This window comes from Canis lupus, chromosome 35 (assembly GCF_011100685.1).
Source record: "Canis lupus familiaris isolate Mischka breed German Shepherd chromosome 35, alternate assembly UU_Cfam_GSD_1.0, whole genome shotgun sequence".
Lineage (NCBI taxonomy): Eukaryota > Metazoa > Chordata > Mammalia > Carnivora > Canidae > Canis > Canis lupus.
The window spans coordinates 12,099,234-12,114,966 of NC_049256.1; the positions used below are offsets into that span (position 1 = coordinate 12,099,234).

The following is a 15,733-nucleotide window of genomic DNA, read 5'->3' on the forward strand; positions in this document are numbered from 1 at the left end:
TATGATCTATGATTCTCTTTCATTCCTTATTTGTGTCCCCCTCCCCCCCTTTTTTTTCACATGATGAGTTTGGCTAGAGGTTTATAAATGTTATTGATCGTTTCAAAGACTCACCTTTGGTTTCATAATATTTTCCCCTATATTATTTGTCCATGTTCTATTTCATTGCTTTATGCTTATATCTTTATTTTCTTTTACTTATTTTAATTTGTACTTCCTTTTTAGCTTCTTATGGTGGAAGCTCAGACTATTGATTTTTTTTTTTAGGCCTTTCTTTTAAAAAAATTAATGAGGGATCCCTGGGTGGCGCAGTGGTTTGGCGCCTACCTTTGGCCCAGGGCGCGATCCTGGAGACCTGGGATCGAATCCCACATCGGGCTCCCGGTGCATGGAACCTGCTTCTCCCTCTGCCTGTGTCTCTGCCTCTCTCTCTCTCTCTCTCTGTGACTATCATAAATAAATAAAAATTAAAAAATAAAAAATAAAAAATTAATGAGATAAATTTCATTGGGGGTATTGCTTTTGTTTTAACCAAAAAATTTTTATTTTAGTCTTCAAAGAACAAACTATTCTTTTTCCAAGAGAATAATGATTAATTTACAAAAATGGGCATTTATAACATATCTTCAAAATATTTCCCTTTAATGGGAAGCTTAGCTTTACAGAATCCAAACATTAAAAGGCTAAAAAAATATTCTATTTTGTTGTCATTATAGGACAATACAGAGTAAGTCAAGGAAATCCATTCATACTTCAGGACGTTCCTCTCTAGGAACCAGCACTGTTATATTATTTCCATTTAGCAAGATTTGATCTAATTTAGTGATCCTTCTTCCTTCTGGTGTGATTTCAAACTCTTGACATCCTCCAGCACCGTATTGACAAAGTCATCAAATCCCAAAAGTGTGTCAACAATTTCTTAATCACTCTTCATCATAATGCGAATTCCTTTTTTGTTTGTTGGGTTTTTGTTTTTGTTTTTTGTTTTTCACAATGTGAATTCTTTTTTAAATTTATTTTTATTTATGATAGACAGAGAGAGAGAGAGGCAGAGACACAGGCAGAGGAGAGGGAGAAGCAGGCTCCATGCCGGGAGCCCGACATGGGACTCGATCCCGGGACTCCAGGATCGCGCCCTCAGCCAAAAGCAGGCACGAAACCGCTGAGCCACCCAGGGATCCCCCACAATGTGAATTCTTGATGCTATACATTCGTCTATAAGCTCTAGAGGCAGCTGCTGGGATGGGTTAGTGGGATAGCGTTAGCCGCCCTGGCTATGCCAGAAGTCTCCAGTATTGCTTGTGACTTAAAAAAAAAAAATTATTCAGGGGGAGATGTGGATGGGAGGATGGGCCAAGTAGGTGATAGGCATTAAAGAGATCACTTGTGATGAGCACTGGGTGTCGTATGTCAGTGAAGAATCACTAAATTCTATTCCTAAAATCAGTACTACACTATATGTTGACTAGCTTGAATTTAAATTAAACAAATTACTCCGTTCAAACTATTTTTAATTTCACTTGTGATTTCCCTTTTGAATGGATTATTTAGGAGTATGTCGTTTTAAAGTTTGAAGTTTTTTTTTTAGATTTTTAAAAAACTTTATTCAGGAGAGACAGAGAGAGAGAGAGGCAGAGACATAGGCAGAGGGAGAAGCAGGCTCCCCATGGGGAGCACAATGCAGGACTCAATCCCAGGACCCCAGGATTACTACCGGAGCCAAAGACAGATGCTCAACCACTGAGCCACCCAGGTGCCCCTAAAGTTTGAATGTTTGATTTTTTTCCCCCATATATCATTTTATCAATTTCTATTTTGACTTTGTTATGGTCAGAAAATATGTTTTATATAATTTAAGAAAGTTTACTTTTTTTTTTAATTTTTTAAAAAATTTATTTATGATAGTCACACAGAGAGAGAGAGGCAGAGACACAGGCAGAGGGAGAAGCAGGCTCCATGCACTGGGAGCCCAATGTGGGATTCGATCCCGGGTCTCCAGGATCACTCCCTGGGCCAAAGGCAGGCGCTAAGCCGCTGCGCCACCCAGGGATCCCCAGAAAGTTTACTCTTTAATGAGACTGATTAATGGTGTATTTTGGTGAATGTTCTATATATACTTGGAAAGAATAATTCTTCTGTAGTTATTGAGTAGAATGTACTGTACATTTCAGGTCAACTCTGTTGGTAAGGTTGTTCAGTGTCTTAAGGCAGTTCTCTCCATTTATATATGTAGCAGGCATCTTTAGAACTCTGAAATGGGTTAATTGGTGAAAGTCATTATACTTTTAATTTTATGGGTAGTGTTGTCTGCATGTTGGAGGGCTGAGAGCATGGAGGTTGGTTGGTTTGAGGGTCTATTCTGTGCCAGGTACTGTTCAAGACCTAGGGAACAGAGTGGAAGACCTGGATAAGCCATACATTTCCTTGTTTTCAGAAACTGGTATCTTGAGGAGAATGATAGTTATTAATGCAATGAAGGATGGAAGTGAGCATGAAGCGCTAAAGCAATCACCCAAGACAGCATTATACTGAAGAGATAGTGTAGTATAAAGATGTAAAAATTCTGTATTAATGATGGTTAAAATTCTTAGTTAACCATGGTAGTGGCCTTGTGTCTGTAGAATTTGCCCTCGAGAGGAGAGACTGAAACCTAGGAGACAGAGACAGTATTACCTCTATGACAGTTATGCTGATAATCCAGTTGACAGATAATACGCATTTGATGTAGGCTGGAGAATGGCCTTAGGAATGTAGAGAAGGGAAACAGATGGGAGAGGTTTTATTGCACTGAGGTAAAGTAGAGGAGGGGCAGAGTGCTGGAAAGGAACTATTTCTCACCAGAGAGATGAGAAGATGTCATATCCATTACAGAAATATGAAGAAATTAGAAGAAGGAACTGTGGGATGTATATATTTTTTAAAGGTGTCTTCAAGCCAACCGAGCGGAGATTCCTTCCTAGGGTTCAAGAAAGGTGGGAGATACGGAGGAAAAATGTGGTTATCATTGTCATAGGGGTGATATTTGGACCAATGGGAGTGTTGTGGTCACCAAAGAGAGAATAAAATTAAAAAAGAGAAGAGAGGTTTTAAAAGGCAAGTTAAAAAATGTCCTACTATTTATTGGATAAAAGAGTTTTGTATGTGGAAGTATTACGGTTCAAGATCACATTGATTCAATAATAGTATCTCCAGGGGTTATCATCTAGTGTTGTCCAATGTGTCATTATGAAAGAGGTGTGCAGTAGAGGGAATATTGTGGCAAGGGGTGGAAGAGCATGGCTCTGTTTTTACTTAGCCTGAGTCTGTGGCCTTAGGGATATATTATCTTAGAAGTGAGCCTTAGCTGTTAGAGAAAAATAAAAATCAGGAACAGGATTGAAAATGGAAAAGAGCTTAATACAATTTAAGATTAGTATTCAGCCGGTTAGTGAACTACTTAGATGCCATGGTGAAGGTGGGATTATGTAACTCCATTGGAATGATTCCAGGAAGACAAACATTTGTGACTATACTGTAGCCGGGCTTTTGACCTGAGAAGATCTTGGGTAGTGAAGTCAAATTCTCGTTCTCTAATTAGCGTTTTGAGCCATCCTTCCGCCATGAAAACCTGAGAAATTTGATATGCTTTTAAAATTCATTGCTCTCTTCACTAGCTGGCCTTCTTCAATGGTTGAGTCATTTTGAGCCTTTATTTTCTTATCTAGAAACTGGGGATAATGATTCCTAGTCTCATTAATTCAGAGGGCAATCGGGAGGATTAAAGGAGCTGTTGAATAGAAAAGCGCTTTGTAAACTGAGAGTTCTGTAATTACAACTGTCCCTGGGGTTTGTGGTGTGTTGATGGTGTTGGTGCATCTCTCAGGTCCATCTGCTGTCACTACCCTCCGGCCGCCAGCACCTTTATCTTGCAGGGAAAAACCATGACAGTGTGTTTCATGAAATTCATCCTTTGAATTAATGCTTAGTTATTGGCACGCACAAGTGAGTGCTCCTTTGCTTATCCCAGAGTACACACCCTCTGTTGCCAGCCAGTTTTTGTGACATACAGTGCTTACCAGTGTGAGACTGAGCAAGGCCACAGACTTGCCTTTTGAACCATGAAAAACTGCAGTGCTACTTCTAGCAATCAGTGTAAATTTCTCTGATTCTCTGTAATATAATTGCGGGCAGTTCTCCTCCCCCACTTGTCTCCCTTCCTCCTTCCCATTTCTCTATTACTAAACTCCAGGACAAGGTGCGTTACCCACATCCCATAGAGGACGATTCGTTCATACCTGGTGTCGGTGGGAGGAATTGTATGAGCTATACTTCCGTAAGAGCTTCCTGTTGGCTTGTAGGCATGCACAGGGTAGCTTTTTAAGTGGTTATTCTTTCTCTCATCCTACTCACCCACAAAGATATATAAGCATACCTTGCAGAAATTAGTCACTAGGGCCCAGAGTCCAAATGGAGCTGGTCTGTTCATATGAGAAGTCAGAGTTGTACTGAAAGCTCCCTATTCGAGTATGATGAGGAGCAATTGGAGTGATTTTGTTGTGAATGACTATGATGTGGTAATCACATGTCTTTAATAGGGTCATTCCATTGGATGATGAATGTTTTTGTACTTGTCTTACATTTACTTGTGTTCTTTTCCCCAAAAGTAAAAATATGACTCCTAGTCTCATCTGATCTCATCTCACCCCCGCTTAAGTAGTTCCTCAGTTCAAGAGGTTGAGGACTTCTTGCAGTGTGGAGTTCATTAAAGGTTACACAGTGTTGCGGTTTTGAAGGAGTCAAGGCAAGAAGATTGAAAGCTTTGGTTAGTTAGACTTTATCCAACAAAAGAATTGCCTGCCCCTTCAGGGATGTTTTGTTTCTAAGTGACTCATTAATAGAGACCATCCTCCAGGACTCTGTTGCTAATGAAAGTAGCATAGCTGGATTCTTTCTCTAGGCTATCCTGTCCACTCCCCTGCAATCTCTAAGATCACACTCTAACTCTCCGGGGTGAGCCCTACAGCCACGTACCTAATACCTGACCCAGGTAATGCACACTGACACTGGTCCTGGGGCTGACACTTGACCCAAGTTAAGGTAGAGATCCAGGGTGGGTTTTGTTTTGTGGGTTTTTTTTTTTTTTTGAGGTTATGAACTGAGGAATCTTTCATGGAACTGGGAAGAAGCAGCGATGTTCAGGGGAAGCCGAGAGGAAAGTGAAGCAGGTGTATAGAGAGAAACAGATAATGCTGTGAGAATGACGTCAGTTCACAGAGCCTTGTCCTAATTCTGTCTCCAGAAAGGGCACTTCTTCCCATGCATTCATTCCGTAAGCTTACTCTCCTTTAAGCTAGCAATAAATTCCCTCTTTTTTGTGAAGATAAGTCAACGTCTCTGTTACTTGAACTAAAAGCTGCTTTATTAAAATGAGAGGAGATGAACTATGTATATGACTCTTGTATTTATCATAAGACCAATTTAAGGAAAAATACTATAAATGAATAGAGCAGAACCCCATTAATCAGCTACTGGAAGTATGTCAATGGACAGGTTAGTTAAATTGAGTGACAGTTTGGCCATTAAATGATAATATGCAAAGTATTTCCTTACAGTACCTGTCCCAAAGTTAAAAAAATACAAAATTAGCTGTTATTTCCATGTCTGATTAACATAGTCAGTTGACTGTCTTATTAGCAGCTTTATCTGACAGTTTAGTACTTCTTCTCTTAGTTTCTTCTTTGCTGTATCATGCTTTTCCTGGTATATATCCATTGGGGTTTTAATAATGGTGCTTTTTCTAAAATGTATTATGCTGAGTGAAGTAAGTCAATTGGAGAAGGACAAACATTGTATGGTCTCATTCATTTGGGGAATATAAATAATAGTGAAAGGGAATATAAGAGAAGGGAGAAGAAATGTGTGGGAAATATCAGAAAGGGAAACAGAACATAAAGACTCCTAACTCTGGGAAACGAAGTAGGGGTGATGATAGGGGAGGAGGGCGGGGGGTGGGGGTGAATGGGTGACGGGCACTGAGGGGGGCACTTGACGGGATGAGCACTGGGTGTTATTCTGTATGTTGGTAAATTGAACACCAATAAAAAATAAATTTATTATTAAAAAAATTAAAATAAAATAAATGATCATTTGTATAATTTTTTAAAAAATCAAACTGCCTGGAGTTTTTAGAATCATCTATTGTTCAGACTTATACTAATACCCTTTGCAGAAGCATGAGATCTTACTAATTGTAGGTACTGTGATGTGGAAACTCCCCCTACATCCTTCTGCCATCTGTCTCTGAAAAATTATAGCTCTGTAAGAACTTAGTCATTTTACTTGGGAGAACGACTTGTTGAACTTCCCTCAGTTTAGTAAATAAACCACTGCAGTTCTTATCAACACTACAATTTATCTTTTAGCTTTGCATTCACACCCTGTCATTACAGTAGTCCTTAAAAAAACAAGCACTGTGAATATTTGTTCTTTTTTGGCTGCCCAGCAAATGAACTTTATATCTAAATCAGGGGAATTCTCTACCTCATGATTTTTTCGTGGGAAGCAGTGTCATTGCCCACATGCTCCCCTTCCACCCCCAACCCTTGCATATCTTAACACCTAGACAGAATGGGGGAAAATTGGCATACTTTTATAAAGTTTTCTTATCCCAGATTGGGGGATAAAAATTAGAGGTGTGAAATTGAGTGGTTTAGCTGTGTGGGTGGGGAGGCAGTGTTGAGTGTAGAGGTAGTAGTAGCCATAACTTAACTGCTCTGAACTCAAGCATCTCATTGACAACCAGATTCTGAATCTTGGTTTGAGATTGAATCCCTTGTATAGGTTGTTGGCAGTGATTAAAAAAGGTATGATTTTTTTGTTGTTGGTGGTGGGTTTTTTTTTGGGGGGGGGGTTTCATTTAAGTTGAGAAAGAGAGTTTGTGATCTAGCTGGATTGTTTTTGTACCTTTCCAAACTGAATGCAACAGGTGTCCTTAGTTCCTTGTTGTGTAGATTTCTCTGCTGGGAGACTCTGCTTTCTCTCAGCCATCTCAAGGGCACCCTAATATTTTATGGTGGGACTCCAGACATGCCAGCCCTTCATTATTGTTTTTTTTTTTTTTAGTGAAAAGACTTCATATTCACCTGCTTTTCCTTATGGTCATTGTATGCCTTGTAACCACTGTTGGAGTCTTTGTTCTTTATGAGGTCAAGCCTCTCCTCTCTGATAGTCAAAACTAACCTAAGAGTTAAGAGTTTTCCTAGTATTTGTTGAAATCAACTGGCCTTAATAATTTAAACCAGTTAGTGGCATTGGCATATTTAAAACAATATAAGTTTACAGAGTATTTGTGATTTACTTATTCATTTCTGACTTGTTTTTCCCCTGAGTTTTCTGTTTATCAAAGTCATGTGTGTCTATTGTAGAGCAATCTTGTAAGTACAGGGAAATGTTAAAAAAAAAAAAAAGTGTAGGGTCCCCACATTACTCTGCAGATTCAGTGTAATCCCTATCAAAATTCTCACTGCCACCTTTGTAGAAATCAACAGTAGAAATGCAAGGGACTCAGAACAATCTTGAAAAGAACAAAGATGGCAGACTTTAACTCTCAATTTTAAAACTTTTTTTTTTTAAGATTTTATTTATTTATTTGAGAGAGAGAGTGTGTGCGTGCAAGAGAGAACACCAGTGATAGGGAGGGGCAGAGGGAGAGGGAGAAGCAGACTCTCAGCTGAGCAGGACCCTGGGATCATGACCTGAGCTGAAGGCAGACACTTAATTAACCGACGGAGCCTCCTAGGCACCCCCCAATTTCAAAACTTAACACAAAGCTATAGTAATCAAGGTGATGTGGTAATGCCATAAAGATACTATAGATCAATTCGTGGTCATTTGATTTTTGAAAGGTGTCAAGATAATTCAGTGGAGAGAACAACGGCCTTTTGAACCAGTAGTTCTGAGACAATTTGATATCCACATGCAGAAGAATGAATTTGAATCTCTCTCTCATACCACAATTAACTAAAATGGATCAGACTAAAATTGTAAGGGCTAAAACTAAAACCCTTAGAAGAATACATAGATGAAAATCCTCATGACCTTGGTTTTAGTCAGTGGTTCCCTAGGTACAGGACACTAAAAATACAAGCAACCAAAGAAAAAATAGATAAATTGGATTTCATTAAAGAAAAATGATACATTAGGCTTTATCATAATTAAGAACATTAGTACTATAAAATAATATCAAGACAATGAAAAAACAACTCACAGAATGGGAGGAGATATTTGGAAACTATATATCTAATAAAGGTCTAATATCAAGAGTAAGGAACTCTTACAACTCAGTAATAAAAAGGCAACATGATTTTTAAAAATGGGCAAAGGAATCGAATAGATATTTTTCCAAAGAAGATATATGTAAGAGGCCAATAAACATGTGAAAAGATGCTCAACATCTTTAGTCACAAGGGAAATGCCAATAAAAGCCATAGTGCTACACCCACCCACTAGGATGACTGTCATGGAAAAAGTGGACAATGAAGTCTTGGTGAGGATGTAGAAAAATTGGAGCCTCCTGCATTGCCGATGGGGACGTGAAGGGGCGCAGCTGCTTTGGAAGACAGTTTAGCAGTTTCACAAATGGGTAAGCATAAAGGTACCACATGGCGCAGCAATTGTAATCCTTAGATATATACCGAAGAGAAATGAAAATATGTCTCTGCAAAAACTGTACACAAATGGTTGTTGCAGCCAAAGAGCGGAAACTGTTTTGTTTTTTTTTTACACCAGCCCCAAAGTAGAAGCTACCCACACGGCCAGTCATTGTGGAGTGGTTCAACCAGATATGATGTGTCCATGCAATGGAATAGTATTCCGTGATAAAAAGGAGTGAAGCGTGATACCTGTAACAACACGGATGATGCACCTTCAAAGTATAGGCTGAGTGGAAGAAGCCAGACCCAGAAGACTACATAGGCTTATTCACTTGTTATGAAATGCTCGAAATAGACACATCTGTAGGGACAGAAATGTAGATTAGTGGTTGCCAGGGGTGGGGGAGGAATTGGAGAGTGACCACTGATGGATACAGGTGTTTTTTTTTTGTTTTTTTTTTTTTTTTTTTTTTTTTTTGGCTTTGATGAAAATGTTCTGGGCTGTGATCGTGGTGATGGTTGCACGGCCTTGTGAATATACTAAGAACCACTGAATTGTATACTGTTAAAAGGGCAAATTTTATGCTATGTGAATCATATCTCAATTAAAAGAAAAGTAGAAGCCATCTCATAACCTCGTATCACTACCCAGGGACTCCCACAGCTTACAGATGCTTAGTGCCAGACACCTGAGCCCTGTAGTAGACCTTCCCACTTAGTTCCTGCAGTAGCTTTGTGAATCTTCTCTCAGAACTCGGGCTCCTTGACTCCTCTAAAATTCTTTCTGCTAATTCACTCTGCCCATTTTCACAAAGAATTGTGGGTGAAGACGAGAGCGTCCTACTTTGGAATATTATGAAAATACTATTTTATGAAGTTAGGTGCTTTACTCACACAGTTGACCAAAATACATTTGTGGTGTGGTTCAGTTACCATGCAGCCCTCAAGCTTCAAGGAAGGCAAGCCCTTGGGAAATAGGGTTAAACCCCTGAAGTTAGTCTTTTAATGCCAAGGAGTTTTCTTTTCTTTCTGGATTTTACTTTTCGGTAGGGAGGGAGGGGATTTTCGGGGAGTGGATGGAGGAGGGCGGTCATTGGGGTAGTGGGGTGGGGGGGGGGTATTGGGTGGGCGGGAGTGGGTGAGTGGGGCTTTATTGTTATTGTTTGGGGTTGTTGGTTTTTTTCTTTCTTTTCTTTTATTTTTTCTTTCTTTTTTTTCTTTTTTTTTCTTTTTATCTTTCTTTTTCTTTTTTTTTCTTTTCCTTCTTTTCCTTTCTTTTCTTTTCTTTTCTTTTCTTTTCTTTTCTTTTCTTTTCTTTTCTTCTTTTTTTCTTTTCTTTTTTCTGTTTTTATTCTGAGACTGCAAGAAAGAAACAAGTAGAATTAGAAACTACCTTAAGTGGCCATTCATGTTGGCCTGGTGTAATGTTGGGATAGAAAAGCGGCTTGGATTTTGTCTTCATAAAATGCTACTCATCAGAATTTGCACTGGTCCCCATTTGTTTAGCAACTAAACTAGAGAGTTCAGAGTAGAAGGCTTCAGTAAAACACTACCCTGGAAAACTTTGTTACAGTGTTACTTTTGTTTGTTTTCACATGCCCTTAACATTTTAAGCCAACTAGTCATGGTTCAGAGGTTTTATCCTGTGTCCTCATTTTTATTGATTGATCCTTATTCGTGGGTGTCCAAAATGTAGTGAACTTTAAACTCCTTGCAAAACAAAACCTGGCTAGTAATTTCTCTCTTTCTCTCTCTCTTTTTTTTTTTTTTTTAATTTTTAAGGAGAGTTAAGACTTTTTAATGACTTTGACGTGAAAATACCATTCTTAAAAATCTTGAGCTTCAGATAGTGGTGCTCTGGCTTTATTCTTTCATCATGTAATTAAAGAAAATGTGTTAATTTTCTTTAAAAATGTATTATTTCTAGAAACTTATGAATAGCTTGATTCTGTCAGAAGTTCTCAGTGAAGTGCAGTTGACCCCTGCCATTTAATGGCTTTTACGTTGCAATCAGAGCAGACTTGCTTTTAGTAAATGTTAGCATTGAGATATGAATGTCCTAAGGAAATGCAAAGTATATTCTTTTTTCCCCAGTAGAGTCCTCTCAGAAGTTTGATTTTAATATAAACACTTTGACCTAGATATCGTAATCTCCTAACTTTAATGTAAATAAAACCATGTTCGTTCTGAATTTCATGCAGGCAGAAACTTTTTGCCATCCTTGTATAATGTCTGTCAGAGTTTATTCTTGTGCCTTGTCCATAGTAAATGATTAATAAGTGTTTGTTATTTAAATATATATTTGTAATCATATATATATTTTTGTAAACACATATTAATACTATATATACTATTTTGTAATATACCCCCTGCACATACACAACTAACTAGGACGTTCTCAATGGTAATACTGCGTGTAATAATTTTTCTTAATGCTTTTGTCTCTTTTTAGGTTGGTATTTCGTATGGCATCTGTTTTTATCGAAATTCAAGTTTCTGCGGGAACTGGTGGGAGACACAGGATCTCAGGAGGGAGATCATGAGCCATCAGGCTCTGAGACGGAAGAAGACACTTTGTCATCTTCACACAGGATCAGATCTGCTCGGCACAGAAGGGCGCCTGCTGATGAAGGCCACTGACCCTAGCCACCATCCTGTACTAGTGGATGATGAAAGGCAGTGGGGAGCCTCTGTCTTTAATGACTTGGCTTTGCAGTTTGGTAAAAGATTGAAGAACATTTTTACTTGGATTTTAAGTTCAATTAAAGAAAAAGATTTATATGTAAGCCATATGAAAATAAAGGGAATTAAAACCAAATCAGACCATTGCAGATTTCATCTTAAAGATCATCTTTTGCTTCACTAACTTTCTACTTATATACTTACTCTCTGACTCCTGGGCTTATTGTATTGCACTGTTGTGAATCTGGTAAACATTACAGGCTTGAAAAACCGTATTTTATTAGTTCTGTAATGTATGTTGTATTTTTGTTTTTGTTTTCACATTTTACCTTGTCCGAAATTGGGATGTATCTCATGATTACTGTGAACTGGGAGATGGTCATGATGTAATTATCTCAGCCTGTGCGTGTGTGAACTTAACTAACAGCTTGTCACAGCATCATCACTGTACTGTTGGTACCAAATGTGTCAGGTTTATTTGGCATTTAAAGATGTCTTCAAAAAGATTGCACTATGATTCATTATTGAAACGAAAAGTTATCGTGTACGCAGAAAAGCATGGAAACAGAGCAGCAGGGCGTACATTTGGAATTAGTGAAGCAAATATCCGTCGCTGGAGGAATGACCGCCATTCCATATTTTCTTGTAAAGCAACAACAAAATGCTTTACGGGACCTAAGAAAGGAAGGTACCCACAAGTGGATGAAGCTGTACTATGTTTTGTTAGTGAGATGCGTGCAAAAGGATTGCCTGTCACGCGCCAAGCAATGCGATTGAAGGCAGGAGAAATTGCCAAAACCCTCGGAATAGAAGAAACAAAATTCAAAGCAACGAGAGGCTGGTGTGATCGATTCATGCGCCGAGCAGGATTATCTTTAAGGCGTCAAACATCGTTTTGCTCAAAATTTTCTGCTGACATTATACAGAAGACGGTGCTGGAGCACTCATTCAAGAAATGCCGCATCCCCAGTGCTCTTGATGACACCAAGGGTGCTCTTATGTGGAAGAATGGAGACATCGTTGGCTGTGATTTGCGAAGTGATTCAGAAGAGTTGGATTCAGAATATGAAGTTATAGTTATAACCTAACTAGTTATTTCATACACTTTCTTTTGGTATGCACAAGATTGATGTGATAAAAATCTGCTTAACTCTAAAAACCGTTTCAGTAAATTTAAATAAACACTCTAAAACTCTACACGATATGAAAGCACTGTGTCAGTTTAATTGCCCTTGTTTTTTTCTTAGTGATACATGTGGTGCATCTTACAATTGATGGTATCTTAGATAAATAATAGTTTGTAAATTTATTTTTCCTTGTAGGGTAGCGATTATTTATTGGAGAACTTAATCTTGACTCTTATAATGCTGTTAAAATAGTTATCCTCTATGAGATACATTTTTTTTTTCAACCTATTCAGGATTTAAGAGTAGTGACTCAGGAGTCTTAAGAACTGTCTTCTACTTCAGGAAGAGTGGAATTAGTTTCTCCCTTTGGGAGGGCTTCATGCTCAAGGCATGTGTTGTGGAGAAAGTACTTCTTTACAGACAATTCAGTGACAAGACCTCAGAGGTCCTGGGTATGGTGGATAAAACAGTGAGTGAAAATGCCCTCTTCACTGGAAAATAGCTTGCCAGGTTCCCATGTTTGTCTTCACAGAACTTTGGACCGAAGGTTCACCAGGGAAGAGATACAGATTCAAAGGCCCTTCCTGTTTAGTGTTATCTGCTCTGTACAAGAGTGAATTGCAAAGCCAATTTCTTTTATTGATCCAAGTTCCTTTTTCTGCGTTTACCCTTTTTTTTCTCAAGAACTAGTCATCACAGAACATCACCTCTGTGTTGTGACGGTGTGTAACTATGTTTGATACCTCATACTTAATGCTGATAGTTTTGTCAACAGTCCCCTTGCGTTCCTGAGGAATGCCTCTGCAGTCCCGGTAGCCCTTCGGATATACTGAAAAGGGAGTCTACACAGCATGAGCTTAGTTTTAAACATTTGCTGGGGGACGATCCTCAGCAGCCAAGAGTGGGGCATAATCTTTCTGTCATTTCCTTATTGGATGCATTTTTCTATTATTATGTGACTATAGGGATTAACCGAACAGTGACACTGAGTTTCAAGCATTAATTTTGGGGCTTCAGACTAGCTGGCTATCACATTAAAATGGTCGTCAGTTAGAAAAGAATTAATGCCTAAAAGCTTCTTGGTATTGGGATTGTATTTAATTAGATCTTTCATTGTCTAATACCTTGAGCTGTGGGATTTAGCTTCATAGTGAATACCTTACCTTTAGGTAATAATAGTTGTTGACAAACTTTAACAAATGAGCTTCTGTACTGTTTCAGTATTAAGGAATGATGGCTCATGTAACAACTTGCAAGGGTCATCCACAAGTTAATATAAATGAATCCATGTAAAGGTGTATGTGTTGGTATTATTTATTAACAAATATGCATCAAGATGTCTCTTTTTTTAGTAGAATTTAAGGAAATGTTCTATTTAACTTATTTGGGATATCTATCCAAAAGCATATTAATCGCTCACACTCTACCTACCATGTTTTAACTCCTCCTCAGAGAGTAAAAAGAAATCAGTGGTGCCAGTATGAAAATTCTACAAGCCAATTCCTTTGTTTAAAACTTGTATTCTTCTCTTGTACTCTTTTTCCCCCATTAAGACTCACCATAGTATATATTTCTAAGGCCACTAAGGCAAGAGGAGTATTAACAATTATTTGTGTGGTATTTCTGTTCCTATATTACTGCTTTTGTAGCTGCACTCAATCGGGAACTTCCCAAGTACCTTTTCAGTTTCTCAGTGGGAGACTGACTTGCCTGTGGTTAATTTTGAAGTTTAGAAGGTGCTGAGGATACAAGTATCCGCCTTGTCTGAATGCTCACAAGTCACTGTTTGTGACTGTGATCACAGTGATGGCAATCAACGCTGCCATCTTTTGAAAATTCTAAAATCGAGGACTCTAACAGGGTTGTTTCATTTCCTTACCCATTTACCATTCCCACATCTCTTTTGCCTCTGAAACTTTTGTGAAAATTGCCTGTATCAAACGTACTGGTTTGCATTGCTCTGATTTAAATGCCAAAAAATGCTAAATATTTGTGTGGCGCTCTTAAGTGAGGTTTTTAATATTTACGTAAAGCTAAAAATAGAATTCATCCAATGGATTTTGTAGTGTTGTTTTCATGGTGGAAACATTAAAACATTGCTTTTTGGTGAATAGCTAATTCACATACGTGCTGACCCATTTTGTCAAATGATACTAGGTTTAAAAACCACTTCCAACTTTTATTTTGCTGAAAGGTGGGTGAACCATATTAATGGTTTCATAGAATGTTATTTTAAACCAAAATATGTTGAAAGATTTGAAAGTAGTAATTTTTATTTTTAGGAGCAACCTATTTGGAAATTATTTTAAGTCAACAATGCAGTATTTTTTAAAGTCTGTCTTTCTTACAAGGTATGTTTTAATGTAACATGTAGCTAGTTTTAGATTTTTGACAGGTAAACTTCAAGTACTTTTATATTTGAAGTTGACTTAAAAAAGCCAATGAGCAGTACTCAAAGGTGATGGACTTTGAAGCAACTAATGGAATAGTATTTTGTTATGGAGTCTAGAATTAAAGCACCTTGTATGGTCTACTTTTAAAGTATCCTGTAGCTTTTAAAGCATAAAGAATAACATTTAATCTTATATTAATAAAAATTACATTTTCCATTTGTTAATACATGTGCTGCCTGTCTTATGACCAGCGTTTAACATTGCCCTCCCAGTTAACTCTGTGCATAACCATTCCCCAAATACATACTGCTGCTGTGGTTTCTTAATGGAAATATTCTGTGCTGTGCTCTGATGCATTGTCATCCTGCTGCTTGACAAATAGGTTTATAAGGAATTAGAATTGTGTGCGTTAATAGTACCTTTATATAACAAGATGTAAAGTTAGAGTTAAGGAATGTGTATAAATGATCACTCACTGTTTTTGTTTCAGAACTGGTCAATACTATACCTAAAGCTTCTGTGGTTTGTTTGATGTTTTAACTTTCACTTTAAACACAGAATAAATTAAGATGAAAACAAAAGTTTGGTATGTGTTATTGATGAAGTATAGCAAATATGAAAGGTACCTGGGGCATGAGAGGAGTTGAAAGCAGTCATTTTTACCAGGAGTCCACCCTTCACCACATTTTTCAAACTTGAAAAATCTGTAAGAATTAAGACAGCTGTAGTGTTCCCAGTGCCGTGAAAGTAATCGACTTAGAACCCAAAGGACATACAGCAATAGAACTAAATGGCTTTGACCATATGTGGCGTTTGGTTTTCTTCTCATACATGACCCAACACCCTTAAGATTGTTTTGATATTCTATTTACCATATGTCATGTCTCACATATTTGTTAGT

General features: G+C 38.0%; 1 protein-coding gene and 1 pseudogene across 1 annotated transcript in view; one reads left to right on the plus strand and one right to left on the minus strand.

The window, feature by feature from the left end:
• Positions 1-15,413, plus strand: part of SMIM13 (small integral membrane protein 13) — a 28,525-nt gene extending 13,112 nt beyond the window's left edge. The window contains exon 2 of the mRNA XM_038584171.1: positions 11,083-15,413. Within this exon, the coding sequence (XP_038440099.1) occupies positions 11,083-11,270 (188 nt within the window). The 3' untranslated portion in view covers positions 11,271-15,413. The remainder of the gene's footprint in view (positions 1-11,082) is intronic.
• LOC100684516 lies at positions 747-1,261 on the minus strand (annotated as a pseudogene).
• Positions 15,414-15,733: the final 320 nt, after the last annotated feature.